This window comes from Sarcophilus harrisii, chromosome 1, assembly GCF_902635505.1.
Source record: "Sarcophilus harrisii chromosome 1, mSarHar1.11, whole genome shotgun sequence".
In the NCBI taxonomy this organism is placed as follows: Eukaryota; Metazoa; Chordata; class Mammalia; order Dasyuromorphia; family Dasyuridae; genus Sarcophilus; species Sarcophilus harrisii.
The window spans coordinates 500,659,499-500,683,810 of record NC_045426.1 but is presented as its reverse complement, the minus strand read 5'-3'; the positions used below and the strand labels follow the sequence as shown (position 1 = coordinate 500,683,810).

At 35.6% G+C, this 24,312-nt stretch overlaps 1 protein-coding gene across 1 annotated transcript in view; it reads left to right on the top strand.

Annotated features, from left to right (window-relative positions):
• Positions 1–17,285, top strand: part of L3MBTL4 (L3MBTL histone methyl-lysine binding protein 4) — a 489,530-nt gene extending 472,245 nt beyond the window's left edge. Inside the window, exons 18-19 of the mRNA XM_031946621.1 lie at positions 14,432–14,494; positions 15,658–17,285. Of these exons, the coding sequence (XP_031802481.1) occupies positions 14,432–14,494; positions 15,658–15,825 (231 nt within the window). The 3' untranslated portion in view covers positions 15,826–17,285. The remainder of the gene's footprint in view (positions 1–14,431; positions 14,495–15,657) is intronic.
• Positions 17,286–24,312: the final 7,027 nt, after the last annotated feature.

The window sequence follows — 24,312 nt, the reverse complement described above, 5'->3', positions numbered from 1 at the left end:
TCAAATACATGGTAAATGCAAGTAGTCTGCAGCATATGACCAACAATAGCTCACATGCACTGAAGTGGGAAAAAAAATTGTCATTTTAAAAAATGTATGAGCAGAAAAAGAGGTGGACTAATTATAGAGCAAGAACAAGGGATAAAACATAAACTGTCCAAATGTGACATTAGTATCCTTGAAATATTTAAAAGAAAGTCTCCAACAGGTCCTATGCATTCGCTAAGGAGGATTTGTGGAAGATCATGGATAAAGATGCATGAGATGAGAAGGCACAGCTGGTTGTAATCTATATAGGAGATGCCTGTATTGGTGAGATCTTTCTGAAGTTTGAGTTGATTCACATTGTTGTTATTGATTCCTCCCCCACCCCCAAGATCCCATCAATATGTAGTAAGAATTTCAACTTGTGTTTGTGCCGAATCATTTAAATCCAAAAAAGAGGCTTTACTTTTATTTTAATTCAGTCTCATCTTAATTCACTTCAGCTTATTTTTTCAGGCTGTTAAGATCCCAATTCTGTCATCCCACATATTGGCTGCCCTTCCAAACTTTGTGTTAGCTGAAAATTGGATAAGTATATCATCTATGACTTTACCAAAGCTATTGCTGAACATGTTGAATAGAATAGGACTAATGAGAGGTGCCAGGGACACTATACTAGAGAACTTCCTCTAAGTTGATATTGACCCATTTATGAAACAAGGATAACATGAGAGATTTTGTCAGGCACCTTGTAGTGCAAATTTGCTGTCTAAAGACATTTCCATTATTAGCTGACCTCTAACCCACCCCCCAAATGAAGCTAGCTTGACTTAACTGAGTCAGAAATGAAGTGATCTTGGATGTTATGATTTTTAAAAATCTTTATTCAATGCCCTAAACTATCTATTTCATAATACAGTCTAGAATATTGTCAGTCCCAGAATTCAGATTCACCAGACTTCTCTACCAATTCCAGTCTCTTCCCCTTTTTGAATACCAGGATATCCACACATCTCCAGGACTGTGTCCCCTTTCCTTTCTACCCTGTTTTCCAAAGATCACCTATCACATTACAAAAAGTTCTTTAAAGGGTACTCAGGGCTGCAGTTTATCTTGGCTTGATGAGTTGAAGATCCTGGGAAGAGCTAGATACTCTTTTATCACAAACTCTTATGTTGGATTTCAATTCTTTGTTTAACTTTTTTTACATGAATATTTTTTACTATAACAAAGGCATTATGCACTTTTTCTAATCTTGGTCTTTCCTTGGTCTGATTTTTACAAGGCCAGAAGAAACATTTGCAAATTTTCCTAGAATATCACCAACAGCATGACCACTCTGCTGACTAAATGCAGAAACCATAACTTCATTGTTTTCCTCAATTAAAGTTCAAGCAGTCATCAATAGGAACTAAGATAGTGATTTTTTTTTTTTTTTTTTTTTTGCTGTTCTTAATTAGCTAGACTTTCACATACTCCCAAATAGCTGAATTGATCTGCTTGGCTTCCATACCAATTTTTTTCCAAGACAATCCCTTTTAGGTACAGTGCTCCTCCAAATAGGTTGGGCTTTCAGGGCAGTGCCCAAATGGACTTTCTCATATTGTTGGTCACCACACTGTTAGTCTCTCCTACTCCCGTGGAGCTTTATAACCATATGAGGACCACAACATTTAGCCATGCTGCTGACATCTAAGCCAAGAAAAAAACAAAGAAGCTTTTTTTATCCTAGTTCTTTTTTTTTCCCAGCCCAAAAATCATGCTCTTGGGTAGAGAAAACAGAAACACAATAAGACTCATGTAGTTCTGCTATCTCTCTGTTGTCCTCTCATCATGTATTTAATGAGTGTTTGTTGAACAATAGATTTGCTAACTACCAAGTCTAAACTCTAATCTCCCTTCAAATTCCAGCTCAAATGCCCTCTGTGCTCTATGAAGCCTTCTTGGAGAGCTCTAGCCCATGCTCACTTCTCCCTTCTCTGAATTCCTGCTGCCCTGGAAGGCAGCGTTATACAAAAAGGGAGGGAAATGCTAGATTTAAAAGGTTAGATAGGACTTAGGTTCAAGTCCCAGCTCTGATAATCAGTGGGACCTTAGGAAATACAATTACTTTTTTTGGCTTCCATTTCCTCCTCTATAAAATAAAGGACCTGAACCAAACCTTTTAGTGATAAATCAAATGATCTTTTGGCAGTTTATATCATATAGTTTGGGGCACAGTGAATAGAGTATGAGATCAGGAGGCAGGAAGACTCATCTGGCCTCAGACTTTTCCCAACTGTGAGACCCTATGCAAGTCCCTTAACTCTGTTTGGCCCAGTTTCTTCATCTATAAAATGAGATAGAAAAGAAAATGGAAAATCACTCCAATATCTTTGCCAGGAAAAACCTCAAATAGGATCATGAAGAGTCAGACATGATTGAAAAAATTACTGAATAATATCACATAGTTTAACACTTCATGGATCCACATAAGTTAAACTTTTCTTTCCATGTAGATTTTGATTTCTGTGAAGTTTGGGATCATCTCTTATATTGCTTTTATATCTCCACTGTGCACCTAGCAGTGTTGGACACATAAAAATAAAGGATGTTTCAGAGTACAAGATATTTCCACTGGCTACAATTTTAAAACAGCTTGAATCTGGTATGGAATTCTGATTGACGGTGGTATTCAGAATGGAAATTATTTGAAAAAGCAGTTCTAGGATGGCTAGATTAAGAAAAATTACTTCTGTGCTTCCTCAGTAGTAAAAGTGATGGAGCAGAATTTTGCAACAGTATGTACTAAATGAACTGCACCCTGTCAGTTAAGTACCGTTCCCTTTAGATGACAAAGAAGTGAATGGATATTCCTTTTTGCCTAGATTCAGAGGAAGACCTATTCCATATTATTAGAAATTTGATTATTTCTAACCACATTTGGTTAGAAAAAACAGGTATCTCTTTTTTTCTGTGAACAAAGGATGAGGGTGATTAAAATGACCATTACTATTCCACTAGCAGAGTTTCATTTGACTTTTAAACTCTACTGATATTCTATTGCTATTAGACTGTAAGCTCTTTGTGGGTAAGACTGTGTCTTTTCCATCTGTTTATCTTTTGCTTCCCCTCAGCAGCCTCTGCACAGGGACATTTTTTCCTAGGGAATAAATTTCACAGAGCACACTCATGGCATATATGGGCCCATATATATACATTCTCAACACACACAGTTCTATACAGTGAGTATGTATGTATACACACACACATGTTGTAGTGGTAGGGTGAGCAGACCATATGTCTCTATCTCACCAGCTGCTGCAGAGAGGACTTGCTAAGTATATTTGGCAAAAGCACAGGGATTTTTATTTCCTATATTCAAAAAAGAAAAAAGAACTTTTAAAGCGCTGTATATAAATTGCCCCATCCCCAGCCAAGTGCTCCCCAAATGTTCATTAACACTAAAAGATGGCAGTCACTTTCAAAGCAAGCTTTACACAGGGGAACGCAGTTCAAAAAATCCAGGACACTGCTAAGCTGAGGATAGGAATGTTATGCAGTTGGACCTTGGGGGGATAAAACAGGCAAATGACAAACTCTGCTGTTTAAAAAAAAAATGAGATGGACTGGAAACATGATCCCAAATGTCCCGTAAGGTGGTACAGTCGGACACACTACAACAAGCTCAGCAAAATAGAAAACATTGGCAATTGGAGGGATTTGGAAAAAGCAGGGAGCCACCGGAAAAAAAAACTAGTCCCAATGAGATCCAGAGATGGATGTCAACAAAAGTAGGTTATAAGGAAAGGCGTGAGGGAAGTTTCCACTCTCCAATTGATAGTGTCATCCTTCATGTTCATTATTCTCCCAGAGCAGTGGCAGCCTTTAATCACATAGGTAAAACACCGCCTGGGTTAAGGACCAGGAAAATCATTCCACATTCCCTCCAGAAATCCATCTCCCTCAGTCTTTGATGAGGGTCATGCTAGCCGTTCTTACTGCTGATCTGACTCTGGGCCCACTGACTCCAAAACTCCAAATTTCCATTTCATCCTCATGTTATTATTTGTAAAAGTCCTGCATTAGTTTAAACTTTTGGTCAAGAATTCCTTGAGTTGAGTTTCATAGAACTTACTTATTAACCCAAAACAGGGAAAAGAGACTTTGCTATTTTTGGAGTGGCTGGAAAATCCAGTAGGTTAAGCCAAGAAAACATCAGGATTGGATAAATACACTGATTACTAGCCACAGAATTTGATAGTTATAGAACAGGTAAGCATTCATCGAATAAGCAGTCTCTTTATAATTTGATTTACACCTGAGGGGACTTTGCTGCTCAGTCATTTTCACTTGTGTCCAATTTTTCCTGAGCCTGTTTGGGGTTTTCTTGGCAGAAATAATAGAGCAGCTTGCATTTCCTTCTCCAGCTCATTTTACAGATAAGGAAACTGAGGAAAACAAAGTTAAGGGACTTAACCAGAAGTCGCATAGCTAATAAGTGTCTAAGGCCAGATTTGATCTCAGGAAAATGTTTCTTCCTGACTACAGGACCAGAAATCTATCCACTGCAACATCTAGTTGCCCTTGTATGTCATCTAATTCAATCCCCTTATTATATAGATTAAGATAATGGACCCGGTGGGGGTTAGTGATTTCCAAAGTCAGAGGTAATGAATAAGAGGCAGGATTTCCAGTGTACCACACTGCTCTATATTAATTACCAACATTTTCTCTTAGATCTTGGAAAATCTCATGCTTTGTCCCCTACTCCATGTTCCAGCTTTCTTACATTCACCCTCCCCACCAAATACTCTGATCCAATGGCATTGGCTTCCTTGTTGTTCCTCCAACAAAATATCCCATCTCCAGATATTGGAGACCTTCATTGACTGTCCCCCAAAGTCTGGAACTCTCTCCTGCCTCATCTCTGCCTCTTAGCTTCCAAGACTCCCTCTTCAAGTCTCAGCTAAAATTCCACCTTATACAGGGAAACTTTATGGGTTTTCTTTAATGTTAATGCCATCCGTCCATTGTCTATCTTCAATTTATTCTGTCTGTAATAATGATTTATAATTCCTGGTTTCAAGGAGCAAAAAAAAAAAAGGCATAATCTAAAGCCTTTGCTGGCCTAGAAATGGACAATTAAATCTACATGCAGAGAAATCAAGTCAACTTACAGACTGAACTGTTACTACCAAACAGAACTACTTTCTTCTCTGCTTTTCAGAAAATGAAATTCCTACAATTTTACAATGTTAAAACTGGAAGAGACCTTACAAAATGTCTTTTTCATTGCCTTCATTTTTACAAAGGAAGAAACCGAGTCCCAGGGAAGGGGAGTAACTTTCTAGTTAACAAATCTGGAACCAGAACTTAGGTCTCCAAAATTCCAAAATATTTTTTTATTCTATAAAAGCATTTCTCCTACAAATAGACAGAAATTCTGGGGACCTTTTTTAGAACTCAGCTGCTAAAACATTTTCCTCAGAAATGAAGAATTATTTCTTGGGCCCTCACTTGCCTGAACAGATGATGTATCTTGAAATATCAATAAGATAATTCACTATCCATAAAGAACACTTGGGGAATGATATAATCCCCTAACCCTCAGGAGTGCTCTTTGCCTCAGAAATTTCATTTTATTCATTAACTTGGAGGACATCTAGATTTCTAATCACATCTCTTTTGCAGCCTGGATCCAAGGGGCTGAGCAATAGGTTCAAAGAAAGAGGTATTGATAAGTTAAATTCAGGTTACAAAAAGAGAGTTCATTTCTTCTTGTTCACTTGGAAAAGAAAAAAAAAAAAAGATGTCTTATTTACTTAATAAATAGGATTGGTTTTCTCAGTGTCTGAATGTCATCCATAATCTAAGTGGATTCTTGTCTGGGCCTGGAGTCAGAATTCAAGTCAGTTCAAATATACCTCAGACACTTTCTAGCTATGAGACCCCAGGCAAGTCATTTAACTCAGTCTCAATTTCTTCACAATTATTAAAGAGGGGGATGTGAGATCACATTATCTGTCTCCCTGAGTTTATTGTGACAATCAAATGAGAAAATATTTGTAAAAATGATTAAGACAAAGATTAGCACATAGTAGGTGTTTAATAAATTCTTGTGGATATAATGTGACGATATTACATGACAAAATAACATAATATAATATAGTATAACAAAATTTAATGTAAATTAACAATATAAAATATCCTTACTCAAAGGATTCACAGAGAATCTGGCTTCACAACTAAAAAAGTTTATACTTGCTAATTGATAAAAGAATTTACCAGATATTATTTACAGCCAAAGTGTATGTGAACTGTCCCTTGCAGGATCTTGTATCAAAAGGCCTATGTTCAAATCCAGGTTCTTTCTCATGTTATTTATGTTAATTATATAATATGTTATTATCGTATTGATATATGTAATATGTTTATATATACAATATAATCATATTATAATATTACAATAATTATAACATAGTATGTTAACATATATTAATAACATAAGAGTTTGGACCTTTTAAGCCCTAATTTCACTTGCAGGTCTAAATCTATGAATCCTTCTTGATGAACATCAGATCACAAGTTCTTAGGATCTTAGAAGTCATTTATTCTGATTCTTTCATATTCAAGTGATTCCAGAAGCCAAAACCTAGTACTTTTCCCGAGACCAGCCTTCTGTCCACTGTGATCTACTGACAAGAATATTTTGTTTTCTATCAGCTTGATGGCTGGCTATTTGTGGTGATGTTTTTATCCTCAACCAGTTTTTTTTTAAGATCATTTTTAAATGGTTCAAGGACTCAAGATAAAATTATACTTGTAGAGCCAGTGCTGACCAAAGCAGACATCAACATACTGATTATTTCTAAAAACAAAATATTTTGAGACTTTCATACTAGATATAAAACTGAATAACTAAATATAGTGAAGAGATGTCAGGGTGAAAGAGCAGTTCAAGGTGTGCACACAGGTGCTAAATTCTGCTCTGGAGTTCACTCTGACAGTTAAGTGGCCTTTAGAAAAGCAACCAGCTATGGTGTTGCTTAAAAAGTTTTTCTTCCAATATTTTTATTGATATTTTGTTTTTACATAACCTACATAAGCCTAATATTTCCTCTTCTCATCCCAAAGAGGCATCCTTTATATCAATAAAAAGAAAAGGGGGGGAAGGACAGGAATTCAGTAAGACTAATAACATATCAGAAAAGTAATATTATATGCATACTCACAATTCCTGGTTTTATGCAAAAAAAAAAAAGGGCAGTGGTACTTTCTCATATCTCTTTTTTTTGGGGGGGGGGCAAACATAATCATTAGGATTTGGTACCATCATTTTAATTTTCTGGTTGTTCCTTAGCATGGAGACCATCTAGATTTCCAATCATATTTTTTTTTGCAGCCTGCTCCCAAGCAGTCTAGTAGTTCTAAGAAGGGTATTGATAAACTAAATTTTGTCATTATTGTTCAGTCATTTCAGTCATGTCTGACTCTTCATAACCCCATTTGGGATTTTCTTGACAAAGATACTGGGGTAGTTTTCTTCTCCAGCTCATTTTACAGATGAGCAAGCTGAAGAAAATCTTAAGTGATTTGTCCAGGGTCTCACAGTAAGTGATGAAAACCAAATATGAACTCGGGAAGATAATTCAAATGTTTCTTACTTCAGGCTCAGCATTCAACTCACTATACCCCATCTACCTTTTCCATCAATAAGCTAAGTATAGGTTACAAAAAGACAGTTTGTTGCATCTTGTTCACCTGGAAAAGAAAAAAAAATCTTATTTACTCAGTAAATAGGATCAATTCCCATTTTTATAATCATTGTGTATATTATTTGTCTTACTTTTCTTTGCATTTGTTCATATAAATCTTCCCCTGCTTTTTGGTATTCATTATATTTATCATTTCTTACAGCACATTCCACTATAGTCTTGTACCATAATTTATTTAGCCATTACCCAATTGATGACTGTCTATTTTGTTTCCCATTCTTTGCTACAACAAAGAAAAAAAAACTGCTATAAATATTTTGTTATATACAAGATCTTTCTTTTTGTCATTGACCTGGGTGGATATATATGCCTGTTGGTAGAATCTCTAATCAAAGGAGATGGATATTTTAGTCAACTTCACATAATTCAAAATTATTTATACAGAAAGGTTGATAAATTCACAGCTCCAATAACAATGCATGATTATCTCCATTTTTGTAAAGCCTTTCCTTCTTTGTCTCTTGACATCTTTTGTTTGCTTATTGCTGAGTGTGTGGTAAAATCTCAGAATTATTTTTTCATTTTTCTATTAGTAATTTAGAAAAAAATTTTCCATATAGTTTTTAATAATTTGTATTTTTGAGAACCACTCGTTCATATTTTTTAACTGCTTATAGATAGCAGTGACTTTTTTATTATGTATTTTTCTAAGTTTCCTAAATGACTTGGATATCAGAGTTTTATCAGTAATAATATTTTCTTCCCATTTAATATTTCCCTTCTTATCCCAATAGCATGAATTTTGTTCACACAGAACCTTTTCATTTTAGGTAATAAAAGTATTCTATTTTATTATGTATGATCAGTTTTATCCCTTGTTTGCTTAAAAATTCATTCCCTTGCCCATAATTGTAAACAGTATGTTCTCATATTATCATCTAGTTTTTTTAGGTATTATATTCATGTCATGTATCCATTTTCAGTTGACTGTTATATATGGTGTTAGGTAGTGTTATGCCACACTGTTTTCCAGATTTACCAACAATTCTTGCCATATATCTTCCCTATTATTTACATTTTGACACTTATTAACACTGAACTATTGAGTCCAATTTTTTTTAATTTTCTTTCTTTGATACATTCTACTGATCTATTTTTAGACAATTACCAAATGGTTTTGATGATCACTGCTTTATATTATTTGAATTCTAGAAGTACCATTTTGCACAGCCCCCCTCATTTAAATCCTTTTAATTTGTATGCCATAAGATCACCTCCCTAATGTCGTGGTCCTTTTTTTCTCTCAATTTCTTTTTCATTATTTCTTTTGATATTCTACATCTTTTTTATTCTCCCAAATTAATTTTATTGTTATTTTATCTAACTCTATAAATTATCCCTTTGGTAATTTGACTGGTAGATCCTATAGCTTGTAACTTATATGTGTGTCTTGGTGAAATTTTTTTAAAAAGAGGTCAGTAGTGGCTGATAAATCAAAATGATTTTAATATATACTGAAAAAGCCAGAAATTCCAATGAGGAATCTTAGAACCAAGGTTATAGTCAGATCGTGTCCCCATCATGAGTCATTACAATATAAATTCCTCAGCTGTTGAACAATGCCTTCCATAGGTTTGTTAGTTTTTTGGTGGATGGAATAGCAGTATGATCTAAACTATGGTGTTATCTTTATGGGAATCTCCTGATGTGAACTGATAATAATAAAAGGTAATACTTACATAGCACATACTTCATACCAGATACTTAATAAGTATTATCTCATTTGATCTTTATGACAAACACTGGAGGATAGTTACTATTATTATCCCCATTTTACAAATAAGAAAACTGAGGCATACAGATTTTTTTTTTTTTGGTCCACAGTCACAATTAATAGGTGTCTGAAGTCAAATTTGAATTCTAGTCTTCTCGAGTCCAGTCCCAGTGCTGTATCCACTGGATCACTTAGTTTCCTTCACTGATACCTATAACATAAATTGAGAGCTTCTTGGGATAGGGACTTGTCTGTAATGACTTAGCTAGTAACCTCCAGAGGAACTCAGAGTTCCTCCCAGTACCTGCCCTTGCTGTCACTGCCTCTCCCTCTGAATGGAGAAGATGCCTAATAAAGAAATGTTTGTTGAACTGAATAGAGTTGAATTGGATTGGATAAATATGAAAGTGAATCATGCTAGGCAATGCTTCCACCCTAAATGCCACTTGATATACACCCTGAGCATCTGGAATAGTTCTCTTTATTTCATTGTTTCCCCGCATCTGCTGTATTGAAATAAAAAGCAGAGAGCTCCAAATTTATAATGAACCAACTCAAGTAATGTTTCTTGCTGCTGATTATATGCAGCTTAAAGAATGAGAAGAGAGAATACAAAATGATATCCTGGAAGCATGGCTCATGCTTGAGGTTATTTTGTGCCCAGAATGAAAATGGGAGAATGTAGAAATATATAGCACTAAGACGTTCATTGGAAAATATTATGACAATGCCCTAGTCTGAAGTCCTTAGAGTCACTTGAATTTTTGACTAAAGCAATCAACTTTAGGGAAAGATCATGATTCCTGAACCTAAGATTATTAGAAAGCATTTGTCCTGTTTATAGTGACCTTCGACTAGATTTAAATAGGAGCAATTAAAGAGGGAGGGAGTGATTTCAAGTCAACCAGCATTTGTTATTCCTCACTGTGTGCAGGGGCTGTGCTAAGCACTAGGAATACAAATGGAAGCAGAAAGTTCCAGCTTCAAGGAATTTGTTCTAATGAGGGAAGGCAGTATATAAAAGGGAATTAAGAAGGGGAGTTTTGAAGTCAGTGGGCTTAGGAGATGGAAGGCATGCCATAGAGAAAGTCTTCTCTAGTAGAGTCAAAAGTGCAGCTTGGCAAGGGATAAAGATAGTTAGTCTGAACCCCCTCCTTAAAATAGATGTCTTGAGAGTAGCCAGTCAACAGGTCACAAAGGTAGATGGTGCTTTCAAACTGAGAAGGAGTCTAAAGATGGGGTAAGCTTCCTGGCTGAAGAGGTTTCTACATGATATTCCACCAAAAGTACACTGGCATTAGCATTACTGTTATATTTAAGTGAATCAAAAGCCCAAGAAATTCTGTATTTCTTTACAAAGCAGAAATTTGTGTATATTAATAAATTGCTTCCAAAAGACTTTGGCTTTTTTTTGGGGGGGTGGGGGTGGAGAAAGAGAGAAGGAGAGACAGAGAGACAGACAGAGACAAAGACACAGAGAGAAAGGTTACCAGTTTCATTTTATTTCACTTCAGTGACACTTCGGACCTACTATGTGCAAGGCACTGCCACAGAGAGACTAGTAGCTCTTTCTAGAGATTTATCAGCCATTTCATGAGGATAGGAAAATATTAGAGTTTTGTTGCCTTTTAATTTTTCCAGGAGAAATTTGACAATGAAATTTATTGTTCTTCAAAAAGATATTCCTCATTTTTAAATTTCACATCTAGCTCTCAGGAACTAAACTCAGAAAGACTAACCTGAACTGAGCAGACCACCAGAGAAGTCCATCAGGACCTAAATTCACCAAAATCTGTTCCTTCTGAGTGAAAAAGGGAAACTAAGGACTTCTCAGAATAATCACTTGTTATTCCAGCCCCAATTCCAAAAGTCCAATAATCTTTAAGGCTCTGGGAAAGAGAACAAAAGACTTGTTCTTCTAGCAGAAGTATCTGAGATAATCTCCTGGATTTTTACTTAACTGTTTAGAGAAGAATCTGACTATTTAATGGCCTGGAGATATTCAGAAGTCAACAAACTAATCTCTATTTGTTGATTAAAGAAGCCTAAGGTAAACTAAATCTCCTTGGTTAATCTAGTTTAAGGGATTACTTACCTCTAAATAAATCTCCTTATTGTGAGGGATTATATGGTTTCTCATAAAATTATTAACTAAGGTAGATGAATCTATAACATGAATTTAGTTTATGAAGATCCAATGGCTTTGGAAAAATGAAATTCTTCGTACAAACCTCATATTAGCTCAAGTAAACTTTGTAGGGCTGACCACCATAAATCTATAAATTTAGGCAAACACACCTGCAAACATCTGTAAACCTTGTGAAACTGACCACTATAAATTCAATTAAACATATCTGCAATACCAATTGTCTTGGCTAGAATTTAACAAACCCATGCTACTTCCAAGCATTAAGCAAGGTAGTGAGGATTAACCAGATAAGGGGAAGGGGGTGTCATGGTTTGTGGTTGTGACTATATAATTGCCTTTGATTTCTGTGGGGGTTGACCTCCCTTCACTGGAGAACTCCAGGACTGTCCATTTCTTGTGAGATCCTAATAAAATTCTGTTCTTTACTTTGAGATATCTCTGAGTATTTTTGAATTGGGGTTTGCCATACCACATACTACCTATTAAGAGAAATTATTATTTTACATTTATATTAGTAACCAATTATTAAATTAAATTGGAATCCAGCCTTTTTTCCTCTATTTCCTCAATAAGGTCCAGCTCCTGTAAAAAAGTCAGTCTCTGAAGGATATGACTGATTAAGATTACTCCTAGCCTTCAAGGAACATGCTCTTCAATCTTGGGCAAGATGCCAGCTAACTAGGAGACCTTATTGTTGTTTGTCCTTCTATCTTGAAGAATGATCATGACATCAGGAAGATGATGGCCATGTTGTGAAAAAGAGTTGGATTTAAATGAGGGAAGATAGTGCAAAGTCACCAACGTCATTTTCTCCCCCCCAAAGCCATCTGGGTCCAGATCTGGACAAGTGGAGATGTTGGTATTTTTAAGTTAAGTCTTTCCCAGGTCTCAGCTTGACTGATTTAATGTATATTTGATGATTAAGGCTAGATTCTGTTCCAAATATAAATATAAATTTGACTCTACATCAGACAAAATAATTGCACTGGGTCAAAGTCCTGTGTGGCACAAGGAACAAGCTCTTGAGCATCTGTACTCTTTACTTTTGTTTGATCTGCTAGTCTTGGGAAATGTGTCTATAGGGAAAATTTGTTATTTTCCTGAATCTACAGTCATATCTTTGTTAGAACTTTGACCTATATGGAAGAGCTTCAAATGTGTGTAACTGCTTGAATAGTTCCAAATAAAGTCTAGTATCTTTTATAGGTAATGAAAGAATGGGAAAGATACCCAAAGTGACCTTGCAAGCCATTGTCCTTTATCTTTCTCCTCAAACTCTTAGAAAGAATTATCTTTATGCTCTCTAACTTCATTTCCTCACACCCATTACTCACTTCTCATCACTTTGCCATCTGGTTTTGTACCCATGCCACTCAACTGAAACTACTTTCTCTAAAGTGTCCAGAAAGTACATTGGGCCCTAGTATTAAAGTGGGGGGAACCTTATGACAGGAGTCCTGTGTAACCTTGGGTCATTTAAGTGACTTCAGTCACTTAAACCTTTCCCTCTCCTTCTTTAGTCAGTCAGCTTCCAAGTCTTGTTTATCATACCTCCTTACTAGTCATCACATCCATTCCTATCTCTTCCCTGCTAACATTATGGTTTAAAGCCCCATAATTTCTCATTTAGCCTCCCAGCTTCTAGTCTTTCTTTTTCTCCAATCCATCCTCTAAACTGCTGTCAGAATACTTTTCCCTGGGCATAGGTCAGATTGAATCCCTCAGAAAACCTTCCATGCCTTCTCATTGCCTATTAGATAGAAATATAAACAGCCTGCCATTTAAGGCCTTCCACAGTCAAGTCTCCCACTTATTTTTTTTTTAACCATATTTTGACCTTTTCTGTACTCCAGTCTTACTGGACTACTAGCAAAGGTATGGGAGGGGAGTAGTCATTACACATTCTAAAATGTAATTTGCATTATTGACATTTTCTTTATTACTTCCTTCAGTCTAGATAAACAATAAACAAAACTTTAATTTTCAGAGTTCATTGATTTTCAAGGTGTAAAATGCTCAGTTTTATAATTTAACTATCAAATCTCTCAAACTAGACTAAATTGGGCTCCGACACTCCCCAAGCCATAAACCATTACCAAATGTGGTGCTCTGGGTTTGCACAAGCTGTCTTCCCTGCCCAAAATTCACCTCCCCCTTAAATGCTAACCTTGGGTGCCACTTCCTCAAAGCATCCTTCCCTAATTCTCCCAGATCTCCGTGCTTCCCCACCCCCACAAGTATTCATCTCTAGGGCCAGCCCTGTTTATGCTTTCACTACCTAGGGCAGTACTTTGTGTATCATAAGCACTTAATAAATGTTTAATAAATTGGCTTATCTGGGGATTTCTTGAGTTTATCTTTGAAAGTTTGAAATATATGCATGTATGTGCACATATGCATATATACACAGTTGTAAAATTGTTTATGAGAGAGATACAAAGACAGAGAGCATTTATTAATTTTTTATTATAACTTTGTATTGACAGAACCCATGCCTGGGTAATTTTTTACAACATTATCCCTTGCACTCACTGCTGTTCCAACTTTTCCTTCTCTCCCTCCACCCCCTCCCTTAGATGGCAAGCAGTCCTATACATGTTAAATAGGTTACAGAATATCCTAGATACAATATATGTGTGCAGAACCGTACAATGACAGAGAGCACTTATTAAGCACTTTGCTAAGCTACAATGTGATCATAACCTAATGAAATTATGACCTAAGAAATTATTTCAGTTTATTCAATAAATTAGAACAAATAGCATTTTAACTTTTAAGCACCTATCATATACATGTTTAAAATTAAGTTTTCATTTTATGTTTTAGGTGGCAAATTTTGTACAAAGCCTTCCAGGTTGTGAAGATCATTCCAGATACTTCAAAAAAGAGGTAAGAATTGTCAGCAAAAGTATTTCAGTTTTCTCACACCTCTTGTGTTCAGGGCCCAGCTTAGTCATTTTAATTACATTTTTTTTTTATTGTCTTATATGACTTCTTCCCCATGATATATAGCTCCATGTCTTTCTAAGGCCACTTTGTGACTCTCTCAAGATACCACATGAATTTTAGTGGAGATCCACTTGAGCAGCCAAAGTAATTCCCACCCCTACTTCCTGGGTTGAACATTTAGTGTCGATCCTCTGTTTGACTTAACATTTGAATAGTCTGCTTTTAAGTATATATTCAAATAATCAAAAAAAATTGGAAAGATTAATTCTAATAAAACTAGCTCAGAAAAGCCATAATCCTTTTATTTTTATAATATATATTATATGATTATATATTATATATAATCATATAATATATATTATATAATAATTATATATATAATTATAATGATATAGATATAATATATATAATATAAATATAACATAAATTATTATGTATTATTATTAGGAGACACATAAGCCTTGTGTCTCTTAAATCAGGGCATGCGTGGCTAGTTAAGTGACTTGTGTGAATTTGAGTCTACTCATATTTGATCACACAAGAGTTGGTGATGGTAGTGATATAGGTGGAGGTAATGGTATTGAGTCATGAGGGTAGATAGGATCCTTCTCCTATGGAAACTCCCTCAATTGATGTATGTAGCCACAATTTATCTACAATTTATAGTCTTACTTGCCTAGGTTGTTGAGAAGTCAAATGATTTTGGTCACACATTGTATAATCCTATTTTCTTGACTCTAAAGCCATTTTTCTGTCCCCTATGTGATAATATCTCTTTTTGACATAGACAAATGGGTTTTAAATCAGAAAAATGGTGACAAAGTCAAGCCAGCAAGTGAATGATTTATTAAGCACTTCCTGGACTGTGCTAAGCAGTGGGAATACAAATACAAGCAGAAAAAAAAAAAGATAATGTCCTCAGGGAGCTTATGTTCTTAAAGAGGATGAGAAAAGTAGAGAGAAAGAAGCCCAAGGAGTGTGATGGGAGTGAGGGGCAGGGAATAAGGAGATACTCGCCCTTATCTAGTTCAAGGTCATTGTGGAAAAAGAGTCAGAAATACAGCCTAGAGGAAAATGAAGAAATTTTTCTTTTACATTTGCAGCAGATTGATGGCAAAGCCTTCCTGCTTCTGACCCAGACAGATATAGTCAAAGTGATGCGCATTAAACTTGGCCCAGCCTTGAAGATTTTTAATTCCATCCTGATGTTCAGGAATGCCCAGGACCTTGGAGACACAGATTCTGCCTCTAGCAAAGTCATCAGAGAATAGATGTGCCGTTCTCTCCTGGATACCTTGAACTTAGGTTATTCAAGCAATAAAATCTGGAATACATTCATTTGGTTTTTCATGTTTTACCCAGTCATATCCATACTGAAAAATATTAAGTGTCTAAATTTTACACAGTGAAAACATTTTGGTGATGAAGTGCCAGAATTCAGAAAGTTTTAGGCCTTTCGAATGTCTGTTAATATTGTCATTCTTTGGCAAAGTCTTGTCACGTCAGGACCAAAGATGTCCACACGTACATACATTTTTATTCTTTCCTTAGATTCCATTAAAGAAGCCATTTCCCATCTCCCAGGCATAAAACCTTCAAGTGATAAAATATTAGAAAAACAGTATTCATAAATACATTGTTAATGTTTTCATCAGAACATCCGAGCTTGGCTCAGATTTGCCATCTGGACTGTAATGAGTCTGCAAGAGATACACGGAGGAAAGAGACAAAGACCTGGTGCTTTAAAAAGATGTCTTGTGAGATTTTTGTATACTTTACTCAGGAAAGTGTGAATGCTTAAAAAAAAAAAAAGCACATGTTTTCATGATTCATTAATCCTCTTTTTTTGCCTAAGTAACCATTTTTTGGTTGCTCACTAAAGACTTCTCGGGACCTTAAAAGGGGAGGATGTGGTGGTGTAATGTGAAAAAATCAAGCTTGGGTGTTTTAAAATGAAACACTGGTTCTGATAGTCATCTAGTCCCCTAGTGTTTTAAATGACAGGGCTTTGGGATCTGTTTATAACACTGCTTTTGGCTGACAGTTTGCCTTTGTAGAAGAACTGTATTATGTCAGGCTTCTGCTTTGTGTAAATGATCACATTCAAGAGAGGGGATGGGTCCTCCTTACATATGATCTGTGCAATCCAGAGTTAGGCTATTATGGATGATAAATCTATTTGATTTTTTAAAGCAAGAGAATGTTATCATAAAAGAGTGATCAGAAGGAGGGGACTTGAAAAGAATAGTACTCGAGTATTTTGTAAGCTGATGTTTTCCTACAAGTAATTATACCTGAAACCAAAATCCTATGGGATCCTCCATAACTGGCACTTGTTTTTTGATGGCCATATGCACAAGGGAATGAAGAATGCATTCACATTAGTAATTCCATCATGTTTGCAAAAGGAAAATGACAGAAAAATTGGAGAAAAATGATAAAATTTTACTATTGTCCTCTCTATTTGTCATGTTTTTCTAATATTGTATCTATTTGAATGGAATTGTCATCAATACCTATTACTTGAGGAAAAAACATCATCTTTAAAGCATATACATTTGTTATGTTTTCTTGGGGTTTGATTTAGATCGAATTTTAATATATTATTGGTTGATGTAAATTTCCATTTCCGCGATTTTACCAAATCTTTCTATGGGTAAATGAAACCCCTACTTTTACTGCATTCATATTTTAATATATTTTAAATGCTAATAAAGATTGATATACATGAGATAGTTATGTCTTCTTGCCTTCATTAACATGACACACTACATCAAAGTTTTGAAACATTTTCCCTCATATTTGAAATCAAGACAAAATCATAGTGACATCTCCTGCATTAGCAAGTAGTAGATTGGCAAAGAGTGAATTTTCTTGGGAAATTCATAGTAATAAAGTGGTTTGAAGAGTAGGGACCAATAAAAAGTAATTCAACAATAACAAAAATTAAGCATCTGGGAAATACTTAAAAACAAAATACAACAAATTATAGCTAGACCAACCACTTTTATTAAGTTAAATTTGACAGTAATATGTTGAACACCAATTATGTGCCCTACATTGTGCTAACAACCTCTTGTGTTGGATTAGATTTTGCTCAGTCTGCATCTCTTCTTATTGACCATGGTTTGGGTGTTTTAAGTCTGTTAAGTCCCTTTGGTAGGTTCCAAGTCAGACTTTGGAAGGCCTGCCCCCATCCCTGCTTAAATAGCAGCCCCAATCTCCAGATAGGTTGATCACAGAGCCTAGGACCACACCAGGGGTCATAAAATTGGTACCCCTGAATGCATGTCTTTACTCTTACCTATATCCAATCACTTGCCAAGTCATCATTTCAACTCTACAATCTATTCTATCTGCTCTCTACTCTTTATAGTAAAGAAGGATACAACATTTGTACTTATCTAAGAAATTACAAGATAATTTGAGTTTGTTATTTTTGTTTTTTGTTTTTTTTATAATTCTTATTATAGAAAAAACTGCAAAACAATTGTCAACAATTAGGGTTACATAGTGTCTTGTACCACATACTACAGTAAGCTAAAAATTTAAAAGATAATACAATTAGGTATAACAGGGGGAGAATTTTTAACCAAATGAAATAAAGATCACAAAAGATAAAATAAATAACAGTGATTATATGAAATCACAAAAATCAAGTAAATGTAGCTGAGAAACCTTTTGCTTAGGGAAAATTTTTGCATCAAATATTTCTGATAATTTTATGATATGCAAGATATTTAGAGATCTACAAATATTTCCCAGTTTTGCCAGGTTTTTTTTATATGACTTTTAAAATCTTTATTTTAAAGGATTATTCTCTGGATAGGGGAGAGAAGGATATATTTGAAAATGAATCTGATGGAAAAACAAAAGGTATCTATGTTTTTTAAGAGTAGCATCGAGGAGGGAGAGAGTACAAACAATGGAAATTCAGAAAAGATTTGCTTTAAGTGTACTAAGCTTCAAGGAAGTTTAGTATTCTAAGCTATAGAAGTAAGAAGGAAGTAAATTCTGGGTGTGGGAATGGGAGGAAGAAATAAATTCCACACATGTTGGAATTGTCTGTGCAAAGACATGGAAAGAAGAGATGGAATTATAGTAGGGTTAGAAAGCAGCAGGTAGATGTTTGATGAGAATGTAGAGTTTATAAAGAAAAATGAAATTTTTGAAAAGATAGACTGGAGCCAGATTGTGATGTACTTTAAATTTCACTTGAGGAATTTATATTTTATCTTGTAAGCAATAAGTAGCCTGTGAAGATTCTTGAAAAAGGATACACACCAGATCATATCACTCTCTAAGACAACGACTCTCACTGCAATATATAGAATGAACTGAAAAGCAAAAAGACTTGAAGTAAGGAGACTTACCTCCAAACATACAGGGGAAAAGTAACAGGATCTCATTGAGGTGGGCTAATATCCCTATTATCAGTGTTGATATAAGTAATCCCCCTAGAAAAGAACCAAATCAGCCCAGAAAATGGCATGAACCTAAGAGATTCAGATGCTTTTATTGACGTTTGTCAGCCATGCTAAACAAAGTTGGGAAGTAAACAAAACTTCCCTTTTTTCTCCCAACCTTGCATTTTTTCCTCCTTAATGAATCTCTAACCATCCCAATTTAAGTATCAGAATCCTTATGCTTTCTTCTAACATACCTTGATCTCAAAAAAAGAAAAAGGGAAAAAAAGACTAGGTTTGTTCCAGTAAAATACAAATGAATGATAATAGCTGAAAGGTTAGTATTTCTAGAAAAATATCTAGGAAAAAATCATCTGATCCTCCTTGTATTTCCCAGCTGAGTATGTGTGTGTATACACGTGCATGCATGTGAGAGAAAGAGAAACGTTGGGTTTAGGATCCTGGACAATCACTTAATATTCCAGTGTACCAAACAACTAATTCTTAAGTTAAAAAGAAGTTGCCAATATGCCATGATAGAGGGATTTTATATCAACAAAATTACAGAAACTTTCTTTTCCTATTTCTATTTTGTCCCAATTTGGAGTGGTTTGAATAAAGGGAGACATCAAAGATGCTGCAATGTTACAAAAAGATTTGCATGCTCTTAAGTTTCATTCAATTCAATCAGTATGTATTAAGCATTTATTTTATTAAGATTATTAAGATATTATGCAGGTCTCTATCCTAGGTGCTTGATAGACAGGAATCCAGAGATAGATTAGATTCTCTCACTATCCTCATTTCTTTCTCTTTCTCTTTCCAAGTCTTGTCTCCTTTCCTGGGGCCCATTTAGCTTTCTTAGAGGCCTATCTCTGTCCTTAGTTCCGAGAGCTTGAGCTCCTGCTGCCAGTCCTTTGTGTTCTCTGCCTCTGCTATCTTCTTGAGGTCCTCCTGAATGTGTCTTGGTTTCTGTGGGGGAGGCAGAAGAACTGCCACCATGGTCTCTGTCTTCCCTAGTTCTGATTCTGGGTAATATATCCTCTCTAATCAAAGATGTGAATCTTGTAGAACTATAGTAAGTACTAAGTACATGTACTGAATTAGAGTTAAGCACCATGCTAAATTAGATTAATTATTGTCTCTATCAATTCCACTGATTTAGTACCTTTTAAGAATCCTTTGTTTCAAGTTCAGAGTTCTGAGCCATAACAGCCTCATTTCTAAATTATAGAGAGAACTGACTCAAATATATAAGAAATCAAGCCATTCTCCAATTGATAAATGGTCAAAGGATATGAATAAACAATTTTCAGATGAAGAAAATGAAACTATTTCTGCTCATATGAAAAAGTGCTCTAGAGAAATGCAAATTAAGACAACTATGAGATACCACTACACACCTGTCAGATTGGCTAAAATGGCAGGAAAAGATAATGACAAATGTTGGAGGGGATGTGGGAAAACTGGTGGAATTGTGAACTGTGAACTGAACACTAATACATTGTTGGTGTGTTAAGGGATAGGACAATTCTCCAAGAGCCTCCACAGCTGTGAGTCATAACATCTGAAGGAGTTGCAAGGCAGCCTTTGCTGATACAGGTGTTGCGGACTAGGAATGAAATAAATTGGAGGCCGAGAGAAGAGGAGAGAAGTCAGTCAAGGTAATGGCCTCTCAGTCTCCTTGTATCATTCTCTCACAAGAGGAGATCCATTCTGGGTTGGATCTCCAGCAGCCACTGTCAGGTGGTTCCCATGTATTCCAACATGGTGGAATTGTGAACTGCTCCAACCATTCTGGAGAGCAGTTTGGAACTATGCTCAAAAAGTTATCAAACTGTGCAAACAGCAGTGTTTTTCTACTGGGCTTACATCCCAAAGAGATCTTAAAGGAGGGAAAGGGACCTGTATGTGCCAAAATGTTTGCGGCAACCCTTTGTGTAATGGCAAGAAATTGGAAACTGAGTGGATGCCCATCAATTGGAGAATGGCTGAATAAATTGTGGTATATGAATATTATAGAATATTATTGTTCAGTAAGAAATGACCAGCAGGATGATTTCAGAGAGGCCTGGAGAGACTTACATGAACTGATGTTAATGAAATGAGCAGAACCAGAAGATCATCATACATGACAAGAAGAAGACTATGATCAATTCTGATGGATGTGGCCATCTTCAACAACGAGATGATTCAAACCAGTTCTAACAATCTTGTGATGAAGAGAGCCGTCTATACCCAGAGAGAGGTTTGTGGGGACTGTGTGGATCATAACATAGCAAGTTCACTCTTTTTGTTATTTGTTTGCATTTTGTTTTCTTTCTCATTTTTTTCTTTTTGATTGGATTTTTCTTGTGCAACACAATAAATTTGGAAATGTGTATAGAAGAATTGCACATGTTTAATATATATTGGATTATTTGCCATCTAGGAGAGGGAGTGGGAAGAAGGGAGGAGGAAAAAATCTGGAATACAAGGTTTTGCAAGGGTGAATGTTGAAAATTATCTTTGCATGTATTTTGAAAATAAAAAGCTTTAATAATAATAAAAAGAGTGAAAAAAATTAAGCTTTGAATCCTTTTCCTTAATAGTTCAATGTAACTTCAGACACTTAGGAGCTATATGACCCTAGACAAATCACTTAACCCTGTTTTCCTCAGTTTCTCATTTGTTTCTTTAAAAAATGAGCTGCAAATGTTAAACCACTCCAACATCTTTGCAATGAAAACTTTATAGACAGTATAGTATGATATGGTCCACAGGGTCACAAAGAGTTGGACATGACTGAACAACAATACATGGCTATCTCTAATAAGTAGTTTAAGAGCTACCATAGAAAGCAATTAATTAATTATTGGACATTAAAATTCCTACTGGGATGACTAACAGTGAAATATCAAAACATTCACTGATTAAATATTTGCTAATTTACCAAAGCCCTAGCAGCATGTTTCTTTAGGCTCCTGATCTACAGTATCTTTGCAACAGTGGTAATTTAAAAGGAATATTTTGAGAACCTGAAGAATACAGAAATTCTGAAAACTCTTACGACAGAAAACAAAATTATTTAACCTTAACATTGCATTGTCATCTACAAATTTGATTAGTAACCTGCTGAACAGTGGGCAGCTGAGTGACACAGTGGATAAAGTGCTGGGCCTGAGGTCAGCAAGAGTCATGTTTCTGAGTTCAATTTTGACCTCAGATACTTACTAGCTGTATGATTCTGGGCAAGTCACTTAACTCTCTGCTTCAGTTTCCCTCATCTGAAAATGAGATAGAGAAGGAAATGACAAACCACTCCAGAGTCTTTGCCAAGAAAATCCCAAATGAGGTCACAAATAGTCCCACATGACTGAATGGCAATTGCTGAATAACAGACTGCTAATTCCTTTCTACCTGATTCTCTCTTTTCTTCCTCTGGCTAGCCCTGAATTACCTTGATTGTCCTTCTATTAATAAAATTGTCTTCTGCTTTGATTTGGTGTCAAGTTCCATTGCTTATTTTCAGACACTATTTAATTTTCACAATGCATGATGTTTTCATCCAAATCATCACGGTCAAAAAAATCCATTTGATTTTAATTATGTGATGATGTTTACAAAGCTGTAATTTAGGGTTCCTTGAGGAATCATGATAAAGCATAAGGTAGCTATGGGGAGAATTATTTGGTAGTGACAAACTGGAGCCTACATGTACCAATTAGTCAACCACCAAGTATTTATTAAGGACCTACAATATACCACATACTGTGCAAGGTACTGGGATTACAAATAAAAATAAAATAAAATTCCCTTCTCTCAAGAAGCCATCTCAAGTCTCCCATGCTTTGCAAACAAGATAGAGATTGGTTGGATGATAGTAGAGTTGGATGGATTAGGAACTGCTGAAGATATATCTTGATACCACATGGAACTGATATCATATGGAAATTTAGTCTCTAGTAGAATATCCCAAGGAACTGTTATTGGCTCTGTTTTGTTCAGTATCTTTATTGGTGGTGACTGACCCTGTTCTGTTCAATTCCTTGATCAATACTTGGAAGAAAGAACAGATGGACTGTTTATCTAATCAGAGGAATTGTCAGCAACTTGGAAGAAAGAATGAACTCTAAAATGATGTCAGCAAGTAAACAATGGGCTATCATGATAACAATTAGCAAAAAATATAATTGGCATTTATGTAGTACTTCCTATGTTCCAGGCACTGTACTAAGTGGATGATCTACATAGTAACCCTCAGAGGTAGATTTATTTTTACCCCCATTTTGCAGTTGAGCAAACTGAAGCAGAGGTCATATAGCTTGAAAATATCTGAAGTCAGATTTGAATAAAGGTATTCTTGACTTCAAGCTCAGCACTCTATCCCTCATATTACCAACCTGCTACATCAAATGAAATGAGGTTTAAGAATATTAACTTCCTCCATTTTGTTTCAAAAAGTAAATTGCATGAATACATGATGGGAAGAGAAGGCAGTGTGATTATAGACAATAGTATCAATGAAAAACTTCTGGTCCTTTCACAATTGAGTTAACAATATGCCAGGGTAGCCCCCCTCCCCAAGTAAATCTGATCTTGGGTTGTCTTAGATGAAGTAAAGTTCATTTTCAGAACAAGAGAAGGGAGAATTCTGCCATCCTCTGCTCTGCTCAGACCACCTCTGGATTGTTGTGTTCAATATGAGGGAGCTCACTTTGGGAAAGATATTAACAGACTGGGGTACATCTGGAGAAGGAGAATCAAGATTGCTAGGAGATGGGGAACCAACCCATGTGGGGATCTGAACCCAGTTAGGGATCTGAATATTTTGGGCTTGGAGAAGTAAAGATGAGAGATGGGAATATCTCTGTTCAAGATTTGAAAGACTGTCTCATGGAAAAGGAATTAAGTTTATTTCATTTTGCCCCAGAGGAGGAAAAAACTAGGAACAATGCATGGAGATTGCTGAGAGTTGTCTATTTTGGTTCACTGTAGGGAAAACCTCCCCAATAGTTAGAGCAGAAAATTGCCTGAGGAATCAGTGAGGTCCTTTTCCCTTAAGTCTTTAGATAGAATTAGGATAATTACTTACCAGTATATTGTACAATGGATTACTCTTCAGATGTGGCTTAGAGTAAGTGACTTACAAAGTCCATTCTAACCCTGAGACTCCAGACATATGTCACATATATTTCTATGACGACCAGCCTTCCCAACACTCATGTAGTAATGGTGAGCCCCAAAGTATGGAATTATTTATAATTTAGGTACAATGGAATTTCTTACTCTTTTTTTTTAATTATGGAGAATCTTTGGAAGTCTGGTCTATTGTTGTCTTCATAAGTGACCAAAGTAACATAATGATCTTAA